The 21,265-nt window shown below is 52.6% G+C and overlaps 1 protein-coding gene across 8 annotated transcripts in view; it reads left to right on the top strand.

Annotated features, from left to right (window-relative positions):
- ARAP1 (ArfGAP with RhoGAP domain, ankyrin repeat and PH domain 1) overlaps positions 1-21,265 on the top strand; it is a 61,723-nt gene that overhangs the window by 5,835 nt on the left and 34,623 nt on the right. For 4 of the 8 annotated variants that reach the window (XM_024975862.2, XM_024975863.2, XM_015474774.3 and 1 more), the window contains exons 2-3: positions 11,094-11,175; positions 15,671-16,222. In XM_024975862.2, coding sequence (XP_024831630.1) covers positions 15,714-16,222 — 509 coding nt within the window. In that variant the 5' untranslated portion in view covers positions 11,094-11,175; positions 15,671-15,713. Of the gene's footprint in view, positions 1-6,685; positions 6,750-11,093; positions 11,176-15,670; positions 16,223-21,265 lie in introns of those variants that run through there. The other 4 variants (XM_059875128.1, XM_024975864.2, XM_024975867.2 and 1 more) reach the window with 3 other exon arrangements.

The raw sequence follows: 21,265 nt of genomic DNA, 5'->3' as shown, positions 1-21,265 counted from the left end.
CTCTGGCCATCTGGTGCCAGATGGACAAGGCCTGGAAAGTTTCTCAGGGCTGCCTGGGGTGGGGGTGGGGCAGGGGGGAGACAGAGGCCCAGCCACCTCCAGGCCCTGTGTGCCCTTTGTACCCACTGCTCCCAGCAGACACACCCAGGAGGCACACACCTCTCAAAAAATCTGAAAACCAGGCCCTGGAATGGACTAGGTGGTAGCTGAAGAGATAGCCATCTTAATGGGGGTGGGGGAGAAGACAGACAGCGGCCAGGCCTCCTCTTTACTCCCTGGGGGTGGGTGGGGCTGTGCTCTTGGACACCGGACTAGGATTGAGAGGGGCCCAGCTCGACTCCCAGGCAATGCCTGGTCACACTGCTGGTGCACCAGGCCCTCTCAGGACGTGTGGAATGTGGCTTAGCAGGCCCAGGTTCAGCTCTGAAGTGTCAGAGCCAGGCTCAAGGGCTCTGATGGGATGGTGGACAGAGGCCTGGGCCCGGGAGGCCCTGAGCCTCCTCAGGAGACAGGGAGACTGGGCCTTGGCTGAGAGCCTTCAGGTAGTTCACAGTGCCTCCCCCATCTCCTCCCAGTGCCCATGTGGGTCTGTGGGCACCGCAGTTGCCCTCAAAGAGACCTGGGCATGGAGGCAGGAGCTGCCCCATGGGGTGGAGAGCTGTTCCCACCCCATGAGGGAAGTGCAAGACTTCCTGCCTGGGTGAGCCCCTTTCTGCTGCGTGTTCCTGTGTGTGCATGGGTGTGTTCTCAAACCCAGGTTCTTCCTTGGAGGACTGTGCTTTTGCCTTTGCGTGGGTGCCATCAGCATTCCATGTCCCTGGCTCTGCACCCCTTGATATGTGAGCTGGGTGAACCTTTTGTCCATTTGAATGGGGACCTTCACCCAGTCACGTCCTGTGTGGTTCTGTGTTTCCAGAGGCTCTAGCATGTTAGGGAGACAGGGCCTCCCCAAGGGGCAGGTTGGGGACTGAGCTTTGCCAGAGGACAGTAAGACAGCTTTGGGCTGGAATCTCTTGCTTGGTAAAGGGGTCCTGGAGGCCCAACTCAGGTCCTGCCTTGTCCCTCAGTTCAGTTCAGTTCAGTCGCTCAGTCATGTCTGACTCTTTGTGACCCCATGGACTGCAGCACGCCAGGCCTCCCTGTCCATCACCAACTCCCGGAGTTGACTCAAACTCATGTCCATTAAGTCAGTGATGCCTTTTCCTCAGATTGGGGCTGTTCCTCCTGGTGTCTCCTTGCTGTAAAGACGGATAGCTGAGTCTAGGGAGGCCAGAGATGCAGGGAGTGTCTAATGGTTCTAAGGGCTCTGTTCCAGGATGTGAACCCAAACAGTCATCTGCCTCTACTGCCTGTGACTTGAAAATCCACATTTCTTAGTGTGGGACTGGCCCAGCCACTTGGAGATGGGGGGTTAGTCCAGTGTCTCTGAGGTCACCTCCCCCTGATACTTCTTTTCTTGGGAATAGTTCTTTCCAGTTCAGGCTGGGTGGTCTGGGTCCTGTCCTGACTTGTGTGGCCCTGGTTAGGTTCTTGTTCCTTTCTGGGGCTGACTTTCCCCTTCTGGAGGTGGGGAGGATTGGGTTAGGAGGTTCCTAAATGGCTCAGGAGCAGGTGCTTGGGGATGTGGGGCCAGGAAAAGACAGGACTGGGATCTGACAGGCAGGAGCTGGAGCTGCAACTGGTGGGTGTGAGCAGAATGGGAGGCATCTGGTCTGGCGGCCTGAGGGCCAGGTTCTAGCCACTGATAGCAGTGTGACCTTGGGCACATCATCACTTGCCTGGGATCCTAGCTCTCCACTTGTAAAATCAGGAGATTTCATTCAAGCAGTAGATATTCCCTGTCTGCCAACCTTAGGCTGGTAGCTGAGGATGCAGGGAAATCAGACCCTGGTCCTGCCTTCAGGGGGCACCCAGCCAAAGCTGGGGTGAGATGTGACACAATGATAGTGACATCTCTGTGTGACCCAGGCTGTGACCATGGGGGTTGGAAACTGCTGCCTGGAGAAGGTGACACTTGAAGGGTGAGGTAGAGGGAACATGATGAGCAAACTCCTGGAGATCTAGTGTCCAGAGGTGAGAGTGAAGGGAAGGGATTGGAAGGGAGGAGTGAGGGGCGGGAGCCAGAGGGTGGGGGGAAATGGGGAGCCATGGAAGGAGCAGGCAGGCAGGCAGGAGAGGCAGGTGTTGAGCTCAGAGACTTCTGGAAGTCTAGGGCTGTTCAGACCTGCTCCAGGGAACCGTCAGTGGTGTCTGAGAGTCAGGACTTCCCCTGTGTGGGTGAGGGCCCCTCAGCAGTGTTTTTCTGGCCGGCCCAGTAGGAAGTGGCTAGAGCAACCTCAAAGGTGGAGAGAAAGGGCAGGCCCAGCCACGGAGAGTGCCAAGGCATCTCAGAGTTAAATCTTTCACTCCTTGAGCTCCGGACTCGAACCTTGAACCTCGACACCTGCCTCCTCCAGCCATCCCTTACCCTACCCATGTCACGGGCTCCTGCCCCAAGTTCCTGACCAGGGTAAGTCAGGCCTCTGTAGATGTCCGTTCATCCACCACCCCTCTCCACCCCCGCCCCAGGCCAGACACTTGTAACCACTGGGGATAGAGCCATGAAGGAGACAGTGCTTCATCCTCCAGCTGAGGAGACTAACAAATGAACAAATAAATATGTAATCCAGTGTCTGCTGGAAAAAGCCTAAGAGTGAGTTGCACCGGTGTCTGGAAGAGCATTTCAGGCAGAGGGGGCTCCAAGGCCCAGCCCTGAGGCGAGAGCACTCGGAGTAGGTTGGGATGATATCGAGGCAGGGACAGACAATGCAGGCCTGGTGGACTTTGGCTTTTACTCTGAGGGAGGTGGGAAGTCACTGGGGAGGGAGAATGGGTAGGCTGGGCTCTGTTTTGAAGGCTTATATTTATTCCTACAAGCCCAGTGTACAGATGGTGAAACCAAGACTCAGAGAAGTTAAGTGAATTCCCAAGTCTCACAGCAGTAGGACCCATGGCCACCCGCCTGCCCGTGGCCCCGTGCACCCTGCAGCCCTTCATGGCTCCCTGTTGTCTGGACAGTCAGGCTGAGTGGTCTTCAAGGCCCTTCTCAGACTGCACTCATGCTGCCTTCCCTCTCCCACCTGACCTCCTTGCTCCTGATCTCCACACTCTCTCCTCGGAGGACGTGGAGTGGAAGGAGGGGCTCCAGTGTGATGTTGGGCAAGTTGCTTAACCTCTCTGAGACTCAATTTTCTTCCTCGTCTGTAAAGTTGGGCTAAAACCGTCCAGTTTTTAGATTGTCATGAAAATTATATGAAGCTATCCACGTAGCAGGGTTGGCCCAGCGCCTGGAGGTGGGAAGCGCTCCATAACTGTGGCCTTTTGTCTTTTTAGGCAGGGATGGCTGGGTCAGATAAGTGGGTTAGAATGTCCCCTGTGAGTGAGAGAGGAGAGTTTTTCCTGCCTCTTATCTGACTATAGAGTGGGGGGCAGCTGAGGTCCCACAACAGACTGGAGACCAGAGCCTGTGGGGCTGGTCCCCCTGCCCCCGCCCCCCATCTCCCTCTCTCCCTTCCAGCCCCTGCCCTGCCCATCTGGTTACCTCCATGCACCGAAACAGGAGCTTCCTCTTTCAGGTGCCAGCAGCAAGGGCCCTGCTGATCATCTGGCTTGTCACTTCCAGGGACCCACCTAGGGAGAGGACAGGGTCAGGTCCTGTTCTGGGAGGTTGCTTCTGGGTGCAGAGGAGCCCCAGGCTCTCCTCCCGGGTGGCAGGCGTGTTAGGTACCTGGTTGCCTCAGAGGGGGTGGAGTCAAGCTGCCTTCCCCCCTGCCCCTACACCCCCTGTCAAGCCAGGGCTGTCCTCCGTCCCTCTGGCATGAAGTGAGGGTCTGACGAACCTGTCTGCTTCTGTCCACTCCTGCTGCTTGGGAGCCCCTCGTCAGCTGTGTGCACTCTCATCCTCCATGTGGTTAGCCCTGTTTCTTCCTGTTTCTGCCTTGTTTGCAGTGTTAAGAGCCCCCCCAACTCCCTCCTGGGGGGCAGTGGTCACAGAAGAGGATCGTCCTGGAGTCGTGCTGTGGTATACCTCAGCACCTTTGGTGGGGGTGGGCTTCCTGTCCTGCCTAGGGCGTTCCCAGCCCAGGAGGGTGTGTCTGTGACTGAGGCGCCAGGGGGCCAGGCCAGAGCCCGTGCTTTCCTGATGAGAGGGCCCCGGGTCTCTCCAGGTGCAGGGCGGCTGGCTGGGCCACCCTTCAAGGCAAGAAGGGTGGGACCTGAAGAGTAAAGGGTTGGGGGTCTAGGGAAGGTGGATGGATGTGGCTCAGGGCTGTGGGGTTTGGAGGAGCTCTGTCTTGAAGGAGGGTGGTTACAGGAGCAGGTGGAGGATGCTCTGATTAAAGGTAGCAGAAGGGCAGGAGGTAGGGAGGAGGGCCCCGGGATCAGGCCGGCTGGGGAGGGGCAGATGGAGAAGAGGGGTGAGTTAGAAACATGGCAGTGGGGAGACGGGGCAACGGGAGGGAGTGGTCCAGGGTGATCCGCTTGGGGGGCGGGTACTGGTAAGGCCAAGGAGGCTAGTATGTCATAGACTTTTTTTTTTAATTGAATCATAATTGATGTATAATGAATGTTGGATTAATTTCTGCTGTACAGCAAAGTGATTCAGTTATACAGTACATATAGATTCCTTTTTATACTTTTTCATTATGGTTTATCACAAGATATTAAATACAGTGCCCTGTGCTGTACAGTAGAATCTTGTTGTTTGTCTGTCATGGGCTTATGACAAGGCCTGAAAATCAAGCCTTTTAACTTTCCACTTCATTTACCGTGAGTGAGGTACTTCAGACATTCACACTTCGTCCTCTCCAGAGTAGAGAGGGGCTTGGGCGTAAGAGTGGGAAGGTTTGGGGGAATGTGGGTGAGGGGCAGTGATAGGGTGGGGTCAGATGCTGTCTAGAGGCAAACCACAGGAACCCTGGAGTCTCCTGTTCATAATGGACTCAGTCCACTTCACATTTGAAAGTTCGTGGGCTTTAGTCTGTGATTGGCCTCTGGACCTCTGGTTGGTGGCTGGCAGTGGAGGGGGGAGGTTGTTATTTGATAAACTATGTCTGAGAACTTTGGGTGGATAAGACAGTGAGGGAGGAGGTAAGCTTTGCAGCTAAGTTTTGCGTCTTCCAGTCCAGACGGCCCAGAAAATCAGTTCCGTTTACTATAGTTCTCTTGGAATTCTCTGCATATTATATTTAAAATAAAAAAGGTACTTTATAATGATGGTTTTAGGGGAGAAACTGGGACAAACTCAATTCTAATAGACTGAAAATACTTTTATCGTTTTTTATTCTAATTATGAAAGTGATAATGCAACTGTGAAAACTTTAAACAGTCCAGATGTGGAGGTTGTAGAAAGTGATTAATCTTTCAAGATTGGGGTAGGAGTTAGGAGTAGGTCTGAAATTTAGGTCGGGAAAGTTCACTGTCCCTTAAATGTGCATCGATCATTAATAGGACTAGTTTTATATTTATTAGGGTGATGCTCAAGGGACTGCTCTAAGGAGGTTGTTAAAATATCCTGCCTCTCACCTGGTCCACTGGGTTTAGATGTGCACTGCCCAAGGGTACCTGGCTGGGGGAGGGTTGGGAGAGGGGGATTGAAACTCAGCCTGTTTTCTTTGCTGAGCTGTATGCCCTCCTATGGGGCTTTTTTAGCAAGAGGTATTTTGTCTAATTTGCTCAACGGCCTCACCTGCTTTCCCCAGGAGAGGGGAGTGGGTGGGTTCGCTGTGGGGTGGAGAATGCACTGTATCTGGGGTTCCTCTAGAAGAAGATCCAGGAGACAGTGGGATATCCAGTCTGGAGCCCTATAGAGGGACATGGCTGGAGGCAGGGTGCAGGAGTCATTGGTATCTGGGAAACTGAGAATTCCAGGGTGTTGGTGTCTAGACTAGAGTCTGGCTCCAGGGCCAGCACCAAGGACCCTTCTGGACAGGCCCAGCCAAGGCCTTGGGGCTCAGAACAGGAAGTGTCTATCTAAGCAGCGGAGGAGTAAACAGATGCTGAGTGAGTGTGGCCTCTAGTACACACATGGTCATGTGTCACGGTCATCTGGGTGACAGCTCTGTTCTGTGGAAGGGGAAACTGAGGCTCAGAATGTGACGTGACTTGCCCAGGGTTTCAGGTGAAAAGTGATGGAGCCAGAACCAGAACCTGATCTTGCCTGGCGTCCTTGGGGGGATGGGTTCTGGGCTAGAGCTAGTGGCCCCCAGCTCCCCACCAGATAGATGGCCGAGGCAAGCCCTGGGGCCTGGACTCAGTCAGTCCTCACTGCTCTATGGGCTGTACCTTGTCAGCCGCCATCATTCCTGGGACCCAGGAGGACAGGCTACGTCAAAGACAGGGTGGGGGCAGAAATACAGTGGGCCGGTGAAGGGCCAGAGATCTGGGGCTGGGGTTGGGGCAGGAGACCCCAGTATGCCTCCTCGGAGCCCGTGTGGCCATCAGTCCCTGAGAAACAGAAAACAGGCTTCTTGGTTCAGGGGTTCGTCAGCTGCCTGCCTGAGCGCTGCACCTGCTACCTTGCCTGGCAGGGCCCGAGAGAGCTGGCAGAGATCTGCAGAGGGCGGGGGCCACTTCTGCACACTCTGGGCTGGGAACCCAGCCCCCACCTAGTTCCTCATATTTGAGGGAAGTGTCTCCAAGTCCTCTTGTCTATGTCAACGGAACCCTGAGAACGCCAGGAGGGGAGCAGCTGAGGGTGACCCTGCCCACAGGTATGACCTGGTGCTTGGGCGGGGGGTGTGGGCAGTGTGGGGCTCTGGCAGTTGGCCACAGTCAGACTGTTGGTAGTGAGTGTGGGGACTGAAGGCTGTGTGTGGTGGGGTCAGGTGGGCCGTGTGGGTGCTAGGTGGGGTGGAAGGTGTGTATCCCTGGAGGCTGTGTGAGGTGTGCAGTTTGTGGTACGAGTGGGCTGTGGTTAGTAGACCCAGGCCTAGCTGGATGTGTACTGCTGTTAGTTCCTGTGTGGAGGGCCTGAGGGCTTTCCTGAGGTCTGGGCGCTGGGGTCCCTGCCCAGCCTGCCTTGAGTGGGGTGCTGTGAGGGGGAGGAGGGGTTGGAGGGTGGAGAGATACAGGCCCCAGCTCTGAAGCTCTAGGCCTGCCTTCGTCCCCTTCCACTCCCTCCACCATTGGGCCTGCTCTTGAATCTGGAGCACAGCTCTGTGTGGGGGGCCGGGGGCGGGCTTTGAAAATACAGTTGGGAAGGGTCCTCACTGAGAGGACTCCAGAACTGAGTGGGGAAGGAGTTAGGATCAGCAAGGCCTCCAGATCCAGGCTGGACTCGTTCATACAAATCAGAATGCGAAGGAGGCTCACGCCCACCTGGGCCACCAAGGGCAGACCCCTCCACCTCCCTGGGTGTCCTTTGTGTCTCCTGTCCCTGCCCCACTGAGCTCTCCCCATCTCTGCATCTGCCAGGTCCTTTCCCATCCCTGGGCCCTGCACACTTGAGTTCCCTTGGCTTAGAAGTGCAGTTTCCTGCTTATCCTTCAAGGCCCAGCTCATGAGTACCCCCTGGAAGCTTCTCTGCCTCCGCCAGACAGACAGTCACATCCTTTGAAGGCCGCCTCTTGGCTCTACAAGTGACCCAGCACCTCACACAGCCTCCATTGAAATGGGATAAAAAACCCAGGCTTGGGCCTTTTTTATGGTGATGATTCAGGTGAAGGTGGAAATCTTGTGGGGGCTGGACATGCGGCAGGTATTTAGGAAATCAAGGAAGTGGGAGTGTGCTTGTCCTTAGCTGAGGCTCAGGGCTGCCTTTCTACTGGACTGGCATTGTTGGGGTCCTCAGTCAGGAGTGAGCAGGGATGCTTGAGAGAGATGCTGGGCTGGGGCAGAGAAGGGGGCGATGAGATTTAAACTCTGCCCTTGGGGTTGGAATGGTAGTTAAAAGACAGAAGTGTAACAGCTTTGGCTCCAGCAAGAGGGACTCAGACTAGACCTAAAGAAGGACTAGTTGCCATGGGTAGAGACTCCAAACGACCCTTACTTACTCCTGGACTAAGTAAGTGTCCTTGTGAGCCCAGTCAGGTCCTGGGCTCTATTGTGGAGGGCAGGGGGAACAAAAAGGTACAGGCTCTCAGGCCAGGATGGAGGTTGGGTAGAGGTTGGGTAGACCCCCCTCACAAATGGGACAGCCAGGAACCGAGCAGGAGCAGCACTGAGCTGCATGACTCAGCATCTGAGGCTTAGGAGCCCAGGGGGCGGTCAGGGAGGACTTTCTGGAGGAGGCAGCCGAGTCAGCACCCGAAGGTGGGAGGATGTGGTTCATTTGCTCATTGTCAGCAGACCACCTGGGGGGCTTCCATGTGTTAAGCTGGTGCCAAAAATGAAACGGAGGGAGTAGTGGGCCAACTGAGCTTGGTTGGGGCTTGGGGCACGTCTCGACAACTTGAGCAAGTCACTTCCTCCCTGTGGGTGTTTGTTTCTTCATCTGTAAACGGCAGGGCTGGAGCCGGTCGAACGATGGTCCAAGGAGGTGTACTTGAGGACACTGAGAATCGTGGGACAGGTTTTGAGCCAGAGTGGGACCCAGGTTGGCCCAGCAGAGTTGCTGGAGGGAGCCAGGGTAACAGCAGGAGCAGGGTGGGCTGGTGAGATGCTAAAGCCTGAGCTGGGCCCTTGGGGTGTTGGGGAGGGAAACCCCCAAACTTGTGGCCAGGCTGTCGCAACGGGATGATACTCTCCTCTGCTGGTCCCTGCTTCCCTGCAGTGGAGATTCAGTGATGTGTCATAGCAGGGGAAGGGCTTAAACCTCCAGACTCCAGACCAGAATTAGCGTGGAGCAAGTGAGGCAGAATAAGTGAGTGCAAAATAAGGGGGAGCGGGAGACCAAAAAGCTCAAGGTAATCCAGGTAAATATTTTTCAGCAATATTTTTTTTAAATGAAAATTAATGAAAAAAATCCAAGATAAGCAAAATATCCAAAATTTAAATAAAGAGGTTTAGTACTGCAGATTTTTTTGTCTTTTTAGGCCCTAGCATGGTTCAGCAGCGCACTGCTCCATACTTCTTTTTTCAAAGGACTGCTTCCTTCAGGAAGCCTTCCCCGACCCCCAGCCTGGTGAGGGCCCTGTGGGCTGTTTTTCGCTGGCTGGGTGGTATCTGATGCCGTCAAGCCTGAGATTCCTGAAGGGTGGGTTGAGGTTGGTCTGGCTCATGCTTTCAATGCCTTGAATGAGGCTGTCCTAGAGGAGTGTCAGTGCGGAGTCCCTGAGTCTGATCTTGGCCTGAAGCCCTTAGTGCAGGAATAGGAACTAGAGAGAGGCCCTGGAGGGGGCTGGGCCCTTCTCAGGGAGGAGAGGTAGTTTCCTGTTTCCCAGCCCTGGTCATTCCAGTAGCCTGGTTGGGCTGTCATGCATCAATCCATGTTGAATCCTGAGAACAGTGCCTGGCCTGCAGCAGCTGCTCAGTCAGAGCTTGTCGTTTTTGAAAGGCAGTGTGTAGAGTGGTTAAGAGTCTGGAGCTGCACTGTCCGGTAGCAATGTGATGCAAGCCACAAATGCAATTTAAAGTTTTCTAGTAGCCACATTAAAAATGAACAGGTGAAATTAATTTTAATACCATAGTTAATCCAAATATCCAAAATGCTATAATTTCATTATGTAATACAAAGTTATTGAGATATTTCATGTTCTTATTTTTTTTACTAAGTCTTCAGAATCCAGTGTGTGTTGTATAGAGCACACTTCACTATATGGTCGCATCTGGAGTTTCAGTACCTGTATGTGGCTTCTAGAAGTTATTGTATTGCAGGTCTAGACTATATTTAAATTACCCCTTCCCAGCTGTGTGACTTTGGGCAAGTTACTTAACCTCTCTGTGCCTCAGTTGCTTCATCTTAAATTGTGAAGTATGTACCTCCTAGGGTTGCTATGAGAATTAAACAAGTTAATAAAAAGTGCTTTAGTTGTCTGGTGTATATTGATAGTAAAGACTATTTGCTGCTGCCATTTAGTTGCTCAGTCGTGTCCAACTCTTTGCAACTCCATGGACTGTAGCCTGCCAGGCTCCTCTTCCATGAGATTATCCAGGCAAGAATACTGGAGCAGGTTGCTGTTTGCTTCTCCAGAGAATCTTTCTGACCCAGGGATCAAACCTGCATTTCCTGCTTGGCAGGTAGATTCTTTACCACCGAGCCACCTGGGAAACTCAAAGACTACATTGTGTTATTAAATTCTTTTTTAAAAAAAACATCATTTGAGTAGTACTGCCGTTTTTTTTTTTTTTTTTTCCCAAACTTTTATGAAGTACTAATTACTTAAGATTTATTTAAAAATACTCACTTTTAAAACCTGTACCCCCTAAAGTCACCCTGCAGAGACCAGCAGTTTGCGGTTGACCCTGCGCTAGTGGCAGGAAGCGTGGCTCTGCCCAAGACCTGCCCCTTCCACCCACCCTCCTGAGCAGAGCCCCGGCCTCCTGGCCTTGCTGGTGGCCTGACCTTTGGGATGGCCACTTCTTTCTCCTGCCTGGAAACACCTTCTTTTGGTCCCCATGCACATTTAGGAGCAGGGCCCCTGGGGTCTCGTGGCCCTGCCTCACCCCTCCACCCCGCCAGCTCCCGGGCTTACAGCCTTGTCTCCTTGGATCTCCGCAGGTTCCCCTTCTCTTTCTAGCAGACTCTGCATTGTGGGGACCCTGCCTCCATCGTGGAGCTGCATCTACCACTTTCCCATGTCTTCTTGGGGGGCAGTCCAGCCTCCTGGCCAGGCCACTGGTCCTGGGGGAGGGCCAGAGAACAGGGGGTCCTGGCCCCCCTCTTCCATGGTGTGGTCTCCACCTCCAGGCAGGCCTGTTGGGTTTGCTTCTCACCCCCTTGTCAGTCAGCCCCACGGGAAGGCCCTCCTCCCTTTAACCATCGCCTGCTTTCTTTCGGCTCCCTGAGCCCTCCCTTCTCTTCCTCGGTCCTCTTCCCCTTCTCGCTTTCTTACTTCTCTTTCCTTTTCCCCGTCTTTCCCCCCACCCCTTCCCCTTTCCTCCTTCTTCTTCCTGGCATCCAGCCACTCACAGTGACCTTGCCTCTTAGACTTTCTCGTTTACCCTTGTCCTTGCAGCTTCCACCTCAGGCCAAGATGAGGAGCCATTCAGAGTAGCTGCTGCCTCTGGGGGACCCCGGCATCCTGGGCAGCCCCACTGGTGAGTCAGGGGGAACTGGGGAGCTGGGCTGGGTGTTGTAGGCTAAGCCTCCACCAAGGCCTCATGAAGGTGAGACCCAGCGTCCTGTTTTCCATTTATTTGTGTATTTTTGGCTGCATGGGGTCTTCGTTGCTGCACATGGGCTTTCTCTACTTGTGGAGAGCGGGCACTACTCTCCAGCTGCCTTGAGTGGGCTTCTCGTTGCAGTGGCTTCTCTCTTGTTGCAGAGTGCGGGCTCTGTGGTGTGTGGGCTTCGGTAGCTGTGGGCCTTGGGCTCTTGAGCACAGGCTAAGTAGCTGTGCTGCATGGCCTTAGTTGCCCCGTGGCACGGAGCATCTTCCGGACCAGGGATCAAGCTGGTGTCCCCTGCATGGCAAGGCAGAGTCCTGACCATTGGACCACTGGGGAAGCCCCTGTTTTCCATTTTGAAAAACTGAGGTTAAGAGGCAGAGAGAAAGGGTGAAGCCAGAGATCTTGCGAAGAACTTCTTAGGAGGGTTTTGAAGGATGGAGTCAGGCAGGGATCAGTGAGGCAGGTGGGGTGTGTACCTGATGACTTGATTTCCTTCCATGCCTGGTGCATTATGGTCTTATTCTTAATTCCAGATGATCCTGTTATCGTCTAAATTGTAATTTGTTGGAAAATGGTATAAAATTAAAAAGATAAAGAGGATACAGTGAAAGGTAACCCTCCCTTTCTTGTCCTCCAGCTGGGAGTCTCCTCTTCAACAGCAGTGTCCTGTATACGTATCCAAGTGTTTTATGTATATGTGTGTGTGTATGTACATGTATATATTTTCTTTTTCTTTACCCTAGATTTTTATATGATAAAACACTGTTCTGCATCTTGCTTTCCCATCCAACAATAGATCTTTAATATCCATGAATATGAACTTTATTTTTTGGCCGTACCTTGTTTTTTGGCTGTGCCTCGTGGCGTAGGGGATCCTTAGTTCCCTGACCAGGGGTTGAACCTGCATCCCTTGCATTGAAAGCACAGTCTTACCCACTGAACTGCCAGGGAATTCCCTGAATATGAACTTCAGAATCTGCCTGTGGGTAATTTTAATTGGGATTGTGTTAGCTTTAACTTAACCTGGGAAGAACTGCTGTCTTTATAATGTCGAGAGCCCCTTATCAAAGAACATCAAATGTATTTCTGTTTGTTTGTGTCTTCCTTTGGGACCCTCAGGAGCCTTTTAGAAAAATTCACATAGTTCAAAATTTGGGTAATAGAAAAAGATGTAAAGTGAAAAGTTTACCTCCACTTGGAGCTGGGTTTCCAGGGAAGCTGATGGGGCCCAGCGAGGGCCCGGGCAGTGTGTGCATGTGGTTGTTTTTTGGTAAATTTTTAACAAACCCTCCCATCCCCCTCAGCCCTCAGCATTCCTCCTTAGAGGCAGCCAGCATCGCCTGTATCCTCTGTATCATTTCAGAGATCTGCATTTAGCCGTGGACACACACTGATCTATCCTCTCCTTTTGTTTATTATTGTTTTTTTTTCACGCGAAAGGCAGCATGTTCTGTATGGTGTTTTGAACCTTTCTTTAGTCAGTTGATACATATCGAAGGTCATCCTCATGAGCACGTAGAGTTCCTTCCTTCTTTATGGAGTTTCTTCATTTTTCTTTAGTCATTTAGCAACTCCTTTAGGAGGTCACCCCACACTACTGTGTAAGGAGTTTCCTCATTTTCTATGGCTCAGTGTTCTCCTGTGTGATTACACTGTAATTCAGTTAACCATTCTCCAGTCTATGCATATTTTGATTACTTCATACCTTTTGTCGTTGTACACAATGCGGTAGCCAGTACCCTACGTCCGTCCTTTTGGACGCGCACCAGGAAGACTGCGAGGGAACTAGCCACGGGCGGCTAGGTGAGAAGGCCCAGAGCACTGAGGTTTTCGCAGCTCTGGTGGCGCTGCCCTTCCCAGCAGCACTGCCCCATCCTGGGAGGGGAATGCCTCACCTTGTCACCACTCAGTGTAAGGAGGGTGAGTTCCATGTTCCATGTCCTGTGTTAGAACCATTTATACTTCTCTTTCTGTCAGTTCATCTGCTTTGCCCATTTATCTGTCAGATTATTGGTCTGTTTCTTATTTCTAGGTGTTTTTAACTGCCTAGGAAAATTAGCCTGTGCTTGGGGTAGGAGTGATACCCCTAGTTTGTCATTTATCCCCCTTGGCCTTGCTTACGGTGTCTTTTTTTTTTTTTTTTAATTGTGCAGGAATGTTTTGTCTACAGTTGAATATTTTAGTCTTTTCTTTATCCTTCTGGATTTGTATCATTTCCAAAAGGCCTTTGCCTCTCTGAGACAAAGATTTTCCATATCCTTTCGTGATTTATTGTAACTTATCCTGTTGTAAGGTATAGGGGTCCAGCTTTGTAGCTCACTACACAGTTGCACTAACAATTTAATAATCCATCTTTTCCCTACTAGTCTGAGATGTTACTTTTGTTGTATTACTAAATTCTTAAATGTATTTGGGTCTTTTTTTAAAAATTTTTATTAGTTGTTTATTTGACTGCCTAAGGGATCTTTGGGAGAAGGCAATGGCACCCCACTCCAGTACTGTTGCCCGGAAAATCCCATGGATGGAGGAGCCTGGTAGGCTACAGTCCATGGGGTCTCGAAGAGTTGGACACGACTGAGTGACTTCACTTTCACTTTCCACTTTCATGCATTGGAGAAGGAAATGGCAACCCACTCCCTTGTTCTTGCCTGGAGAATCCCATGGACGGAGAAGCCTGGTAGGCTGCAGTCCATGGGGTCGTACAGAGTCGGACACGACTGGAGTGATTTAGCAGCAGCAGCAGCAGCAAGGGATCTTTAATTGTGGTATCTAGGATCTAGTTCCCTGACCAAGCATTGAACCGCACCCCCTGCTTTGGAAGGTGAAATCTTAACCCTTAGACCACCAGGGAAGTCCCTAACCTGTGCTGTTTTAATTATTAATTAATTTATATGTTTTAATATATGGTGAGGCTGATTCTCACTCTACCCTTCCTTTGCCCACTCCTTCACTTCCAGAATTTTCCTGCTTGTTTGTTTTTTCCACATGAACTTTCAAATCAGCTTGTCTAGCCACCACCACCCATCCCTCCAAAAAGTTCTATGTGTATGTTTAGGAGGATAGTACATATTTATAAATTAACTTAGGGTTAATATCTGTATGATGCTCTCTATCCAGGAACATACAATGTCTTTCTGTGTATCTAGAACTTCTTTTTGCACCTTAATATCAGTCCACATTTTTCTCCCTATAGATTCTATGCATTTCTTTTTAAGTTTATTCTTGGTGGTTTTTATTTTGTGATGCTGTTTGTAAATGAGGTCTTTCATCCTGGTTTCTACTTTGTTATTGCTTATAAATATTGATTCTATTAATTTTGAACCTGGCTATCTTACTAAATTCTTTTACTGTTTGTAATACTTTCTCAGCTGAACTTTTCGGGTTTTCCAATTCAGAACTCATGTTAAAGTAATGGATTAACTTTTCTTTCCCAGTTTTTATACCAATGGTGTATTTTTGTTGAACTTTTAGAGTAGTATTAATAATGATGGAAGTTTTTCTCTTGTTTTTCTGTTAAGCAAAGTGCTGGTTTTATTTTAAGAAAGTGTCGATCTGTTTCTGTTCTACTAAAATTTTTGTTTAAGTGTACTGGATATTGAGTTTTATCATATGCCTCTTTAGTATCTGTGGAGATGAGCAGATAAGCATTTTCTTTTGATCTGTTAATCACTGCTTGGCATCATCTGTTCCTTGACTCCTGCCAGATCAGGAGTTCTTGAATATCAGTAGGGGACCTCAGTACCCATTGCCCAGTACAAGGCTGTTTTGAAAGAATGAATGAATGGCTTATCCTATCCATTCCCACCTTTCCCTCCTAAGTGGTGGGAAGGGGTTACTCACCCACAGGCCCAGGACATCAAACTGTGTGGTGCTGTGTTGACGCACCTCCTGGAGTAATCTGTTCCCTTCAGGGGCATGGAGGTGGGGGTAAGGCTTACCCCACAGACTGGGCCTATAAAGGTGCAGCAGTGGTACCCCTCAATCCCACCTGTACTTGCTAGTATCCCTGGGGCCTGGGCCTCTGCTGAAAACTGGTGCCTGAGAAGGAATTGTGTCCTTGCCTGGGTCTTGCAGAGCGTGGGAGGGGCATGGGTGCAGACACAGCCACAGCAGTGGCCAAGGCCGTGGATGGGGATTAAGACAGCACCAACTCTGAAGGTCCTGGAGGACTTCCTGGAGGAGCTGGATGCTAGGAGGCCACAGAGGTGGGCTGGGGGAGGAGGTGGAAGGTTTCAGGCATTAGGAGAAGCCTGTGTGTTCAGAGTCCAGGCAGTACCTCACCTTGCCTGGCACGTGGGATGCAGGGGAGAAAGCTCAAACACAGAGCTTAGCCCATGGTATGGAAAAGCCACAGAGAATTGTTGATTGGAGACCTGTACCTGGACAGCTTGCCTCTGACCTGTGCCCGGTGTGTCTATTCCAGGTCTGGACAGAGCCCTGCTGGCTGGCCTCTGCTGGTAGGAACCATGGCGGAGGCCGGGGACGGGGCGCTCTCAGTGGCTGAGTGGCTGCGAGCGCTGCACCTGGAGCAGTACACGAGGCTCTTCGAGCAGCACGGCCTGGTGTGGGCCACAGACTGCCAAGGCCTCAGCGACACCCGCCTGGTAGACATGGGCATGGTGCTCCCTGGCCACCGCCGTCGCATCCTGGCTGGCCTGCTCCGTGCCCACACACCCCCAGCCCCTGCACCCCGCCTGGCCCCACGGCCCGTGCCCATGAAGCGTCATGTCTTCCGCTCACCACCCACGCCCACCACTCCCCCGGAGCCACTGCCTGCGGCTGGAGAGGACGAGGGGCTGCCCACCGCCCCACCCATCCCGCCCCGGAAGAGCTGCCTTCCGCCCACCTGCTTCTCCGCCCCGTCCACAGTGGCCCCAGACCCTGTGGTGCCCCCATTGCCCGCCAAGCGGCATTTGACAGAGCTCAGCCTTCCGCCCGTGCCCCCCCGCACTGGGCACCCCCGCCCACTGGTGAGGTGAGTGGATGCGTGCAGGGTGGGAGGGACATGGGCAGAGGATCTAGAGGGTCACTATGGGGAGGGAGCAGGAGGGAAGGTTGTGGCCTTTGACACTGGGGTAAGAAAGGCACCTTGGTGGCAGGAACAACATGCGCAAAGCTCAGAGGTGGGAAGTGCAGTCCTCGTGGCTCTGAACAGACAATGCAGTGTGAGTGATGGTGAGACTTGTGGATGGCACTGGTGGGACATGCCGTGAAGGCCAGGTGGGGAGCCGGGAGAGTTTTCAGCAGAGCAATCAATTGCTGAGTACGAAAGAATGACCCTGGCTGCTGGTAACGTTGGTGGAGGAGGCTGGGAGACCAGTGAGAGGCACAGGGCCACCTGTGAGGCCCCCACTAAGGCTGTACACATGAGACTGGAGAGGAGTGGGCAGACTGGAGTGAGAGCTTGGCCCCAGGGTGGACAGGGCTTGGGGCTGGGCCGGGCATGAGCAGAGAGGGCATGAGGAAGCACATGGCATCCAGGTTTCCATCTTGATGGTCCGTCCTTGATCTGTGATCTGAGCACAGAGGGGAGTTTGGGAGGAGGTTGGGTTCATTTGGGGCTTGGCGAGTATTAGATACTGGGAAACTGGCACCTATATCTGCAGACGGGAGGTAACATGTGGAGGAAATGGGGAGTCTGGAATGAAGAACTTGTCCTGGAGGTCGCAGCAACGGCCCAGGGCTTGGTGCTGGGGCTCCTGTCTTCCCCTTTCACATGGCTCCTGCCAAATGTCAGTTCTCAGGCCACATCCTGCTCACCCTCTCTCCTCCCCAGAACCATTTTCCCCCCTCCTAGCTCCTGGTACTCCTGTTTCCTTTCTTTCTTTTTCAGTATGTTTTTATTTTGGGGGGTGGGGGCACCGCTGCATGTGGCATGTGAGATCTTAGTTCCCTGACCAGGGACTGAACCCGTGATTTCTGCATTGGGAGCATGGAGTCTAAATCACTGGGCCACCAGGGAAGTCCCCTTCTTGTTTTCCTGAGTTTCCGCCTACTTCTGTGGACATTGCATTTAACCTCCTTTACAAATGCCCTCCCTTCCTGCAACTTGCTGGGGTGCCCAGCTTAGGGGAGATCCTCAGGTGTGGCTGTGTATGTAATGAAGGGTATAATGGGGCTTTATTGTAGCACTTGGGCCAAGTCAGCCTAATCTGGGAAGGCTTCTTGGAGGAGGAACAGACGTGCAGAGAGAGATCCCCTGGTCTCTGTTATTGTTGGGCACTGTGCTTGGTGCTTAACTTACATAACCTTGTTCGATCCCTGCTCAGGTCCTCTGGGGCATTTGTGTCCTATTTCAAGTAGAGAAACTAAGGGTCAGAGAAGAGAGGGGAGCACTGGCTGGATCCATGCCTAGTACATGCCGAGGGAGCCCCTGTGGGGAGGACCTGGGAGGTTTTCCCCCTTAGAGGAGAGGGGCATTAAAGGGCCTTCTGAGGCCAAGCCAGGGCTGTGGTGTTTTGAGGTTTGATTGATAAGAGCACAAAAAGAGTTTATTGTGCCTTTCATAGGTTCACACACTGGGAGCAGTAATGGGATTCCCCCTAGGAGCTTGGCTCGGAGAAGGCAATGGCACCCCACTCCAGTACTCTTGCCTGGAAAATCCCATGGACGGAGGAGCCTGGTAGGCTGCAGTCCATGGGGTCGCTACGAGTCGGATACGACTGAGCGACTTCACTTTCACTTTTCACTTTCCACTTTCATGCATTGGAGAAGGAAATGGCAACCCACTCCAGTGTTCTTGCCCAGAGAATCCCAGGGACGGGCTGCTGTCTATGGGGTCGCACAGAGTCTGACACGACTGAAGTGACTTAGCAGCAGCAGCCGCAGGAGCTTGGCTTGGAGACCAGATTGGAGTTTGCTGGCGCCACTGCACCCTCTAGTGGCCACCCTCCTGCATGCAGAAGTAATTTTTATTTAACTCCATCTTTAGAATGAGATGTGTGTGCATGCACACCTGTCTCTGAGGCTTGGGAATAGGTGAACAAGGGCAGGAGGCAGGGCCCTGTCCATAGAACGTTCATGAGGGCTGAGGAGGCAAAAACGCTAGCCAAGAAGTGTACGCCTGGGTTCCTGCTTAGAAGACGAGGTACCTGAGCAGGTCCAGCTGGCGGCGTGATTCTGACTAGGGAAAGCTGCTCCTCTGGGCCTTTTTCCCCATCAGGTATCCTCCTTGGCTCTCCATGGCCCTCCTGAATTCAGGAGACTTTCTGGGTAGAGCAAGGGTCCTGTCTTTGCCCTAGGGTGCCAGACCGCGCTCTCAGATCCTCGTTCTGAACTTAGCCAACCTCTGTGAGAAGCCAGATTCCCATGGTCAGGAATCTGGCCCCTTGTAGCTAGAGAACCCAAAATTCATTCCAGGCTGAGAGACTTCGTAGGCAATTATTCCTTGCAATGTGGGGCTGTTCCTTGCAGTAGAGTGGCAGGTGTGCTGCCAAGCCTGGCTTCTGTATCCTGGGGTCTTTGACACTTGGAATTGTGGGCATCTGCAGTCCTAGCCTCCTGGGCTTCCAGGGTGTACAAAGTCTTTACAGTCCAGAGATAGAAAAACTCTAAGGGCAGAGAGAGCCTCACGTGTGGGTAACAGACAAAGGCTGGGCCACGTGTGGGTAACAGGTAAAGGCTGGGCAGGTTTTGGACCCTGACTGGCTTCCCCGTCCCCTCACAACCCTGTGACCCCAGGCTCTGTGCTACACAGTGGAAGACGGCCCAGCCTGGCCGGCCCCTGCCTCCGTTGCAGGAGTCCCCACTTCCTGCCCTGGCCTTCCTGTCCTTGCTTGCACCCTCTAGTGACGTAGGTCTTACTCTCTCAATCGTAGGGCCTCTTACACCAGATCATGTGGTGGCTGAGGGAGCGTTTTTCCCTGGCTCCGGTCCATCACTGGGCTCCCCAGTGGAATTTGTGATTGATTACTGTGTGTGCGTGTGTGTACTTAGGACGGAGTAACTCCATGTGAGGGCATGGCGGGCCAGTTTGTGTGCGCCTGTAGGTGTGCATCTAGCAGGGTAGTAGCATGTCTGTGTATTTCTGCATCCGCACATGTTCTAAGGGAGGAAATGTGTAATAATTATACACAGGTGGGGATTTATACGATTTCAGTGGTTACGTGCTATAGTGTGTGTACAAATTTATCAAGGCCTGTGTGTACACAGACATGTGCCCAAGTGTTCTGTACTTTGGGGGCTCCAAGAACATGAGTGCATTTGTGAGTGCGTGTGTTGTGGGTGGTGAGTTGTTTTTTGTGTACGGTCAGGTGTGAGCCAGTGTGTACTTGTGCTGTGTTTGCATGTGCTTCCAAGAGGCCAAGCCGCCTAGAATGTCAGCTTCATTAGGGCTCAGGTCCTTGTCAGTTTCGTTTACTGCCGCGTCCCCAACATTGAAACAATGCCAGCTGCCTGACAGGCACTCAGAAAGTGTTTGTTGTGTGAGTAAATAGATGAGACCTGCATGAGCTTCTGTACCACCAGGCACTGAACTTGTGTGCTGCCCATGCTGACTCAGCACCCTGTGAGTGCCCTCCACACACACTGGACCCTGGACAGTAGGGTTAGGGTTAGGGTTAGGGTTAGACAGTAGGGTTACAGAATACCCCAAATCCCTTCCCACTGCCTGACCTCTGTCACCCCAGGCATCTTGGAAAGGGAGAGACCTTTAGGGGAGGCAGGCAGAAAATGAGCGAGGATGGGGTCTCTTCCCCTCTGCCCCAGCTGGGTCAGAACTCTCAGAAGCAGGTTCGCTGTTTGCCTGGCCTAGGAGGACTCTATTTCACCCCCAAAGGGTCTGTACCCCCACCATCACTTAAGCCTGTAATAGGTAACTGACAAGTCCAGAGACACTGAGAAACTTGTTCAAAGTCACACAACCCAGCACAGGAGAAGGCAGTGTTCAAACCCTGCCTGTTGGCCTGGGACTGTCTACTCAGCTTAAAGTGTCATAGATGTGAACCCTCTGGGCCCGCTTCCCTGAGCGTGGCAGAGAGGTCATTTCTGACCCAGGGTCACTCTGCAGAGCCTCCCGTAGCCTGCTCTGGGCCTCTGTGTTCTACTTCGATACCTGGATGTCTGGAGAAACCTGGAGAAGAGGGAGGATTTGCCCAGAATGGGCAGCAGCCAGTTGGAATCACCTCGCAAGGCCTCCCACCTGTGCCCTCGACCCTCTGCAGCCCAGCCAATCCCTGGGCTTCTTGAAGACTGATCACTTGTTGCTAGGGCAGAACTTGCTCTCTTCAGAGAGCCTCTTTCCTAGCTTCTCTGGGCCTTCTTGTGTGAGTGGGGAGGGGCCAGCCAGAATATCCACTCTGGAAGGCCCTGCTCCATGTCACTGGGGTAGTTTGTCCACCCACTTCAGCCTAGAGGGGAGAGCCAGCCTGGGGGCGGAAAGGAAGTGTCTGCCCCAGGGGATTCTGGGTGACTTTTCTCTGTCTCAGTCGTGTTTTCAGGAAGTGTGTGCGTTGGCCAGGGCTGCAGGGGGCGGAGGGAGGCGGAGAGCAGGAAGCTAGAGGAGACCAAAGCTGGATTCAGACACAGACATGCACGTACACGTACACACACTCACTCTTCCAGACAGACTCACAGTTACACACAGAAACACACACTCAGACAAGTGATCACAAACACTCCGACACAAATCACAGGAGTGCAGAGCCGAGCCATACCTGGAACCAGACGTGGCCTCAGGCACACCCAGGGAGTGGGGCCAGGCTGTCTGCAAGACCAGCCCGGGTCGGACACAGGCTGAACAGTTAGGTACACGGCGCACACTGGGCCCAGCTGGCCGGAACCACGGGAGCTCTTGGGCCCTGGATCCAGAGGGCGTCTGAGGGTGAGCAAGGGGCCGCCGTGGGCTGGGCTGTCGGCTGAGGGAAGGGGGCAGTCTCCTCCTATGGGCCTGGGAGGGCAGGAATCCCAGACTGTCTGTCTGTCTGTCACCTCTCCACAGGTTAGGTTTTCTGTGCTGCTCTCCTCCCCCTCCCTTTTTTACTCTCAGACTTCCCTCTCTTCTTTCACTTTCTCTATATTT

This window comes from Bos taurus, chromosome 15 (assembly GCF_002263795.3).
Source record: "Bos taurus isolate L1 Dominette 01449 registration number 42190680 breed Hereford chromosome 15, ARS-UCD2.0, whole genome shotgun sequence".
Classification (NCBI taxonomy): domain Eukaryota; kingdom Metazoa; phylum Chordata; class Mammalia; order Artiodactyla; family Bovidae; genus Bos; species Bos taurus.
This window is presented reverse-complemented; position numbering and strand designations above follow the sequence as displayed.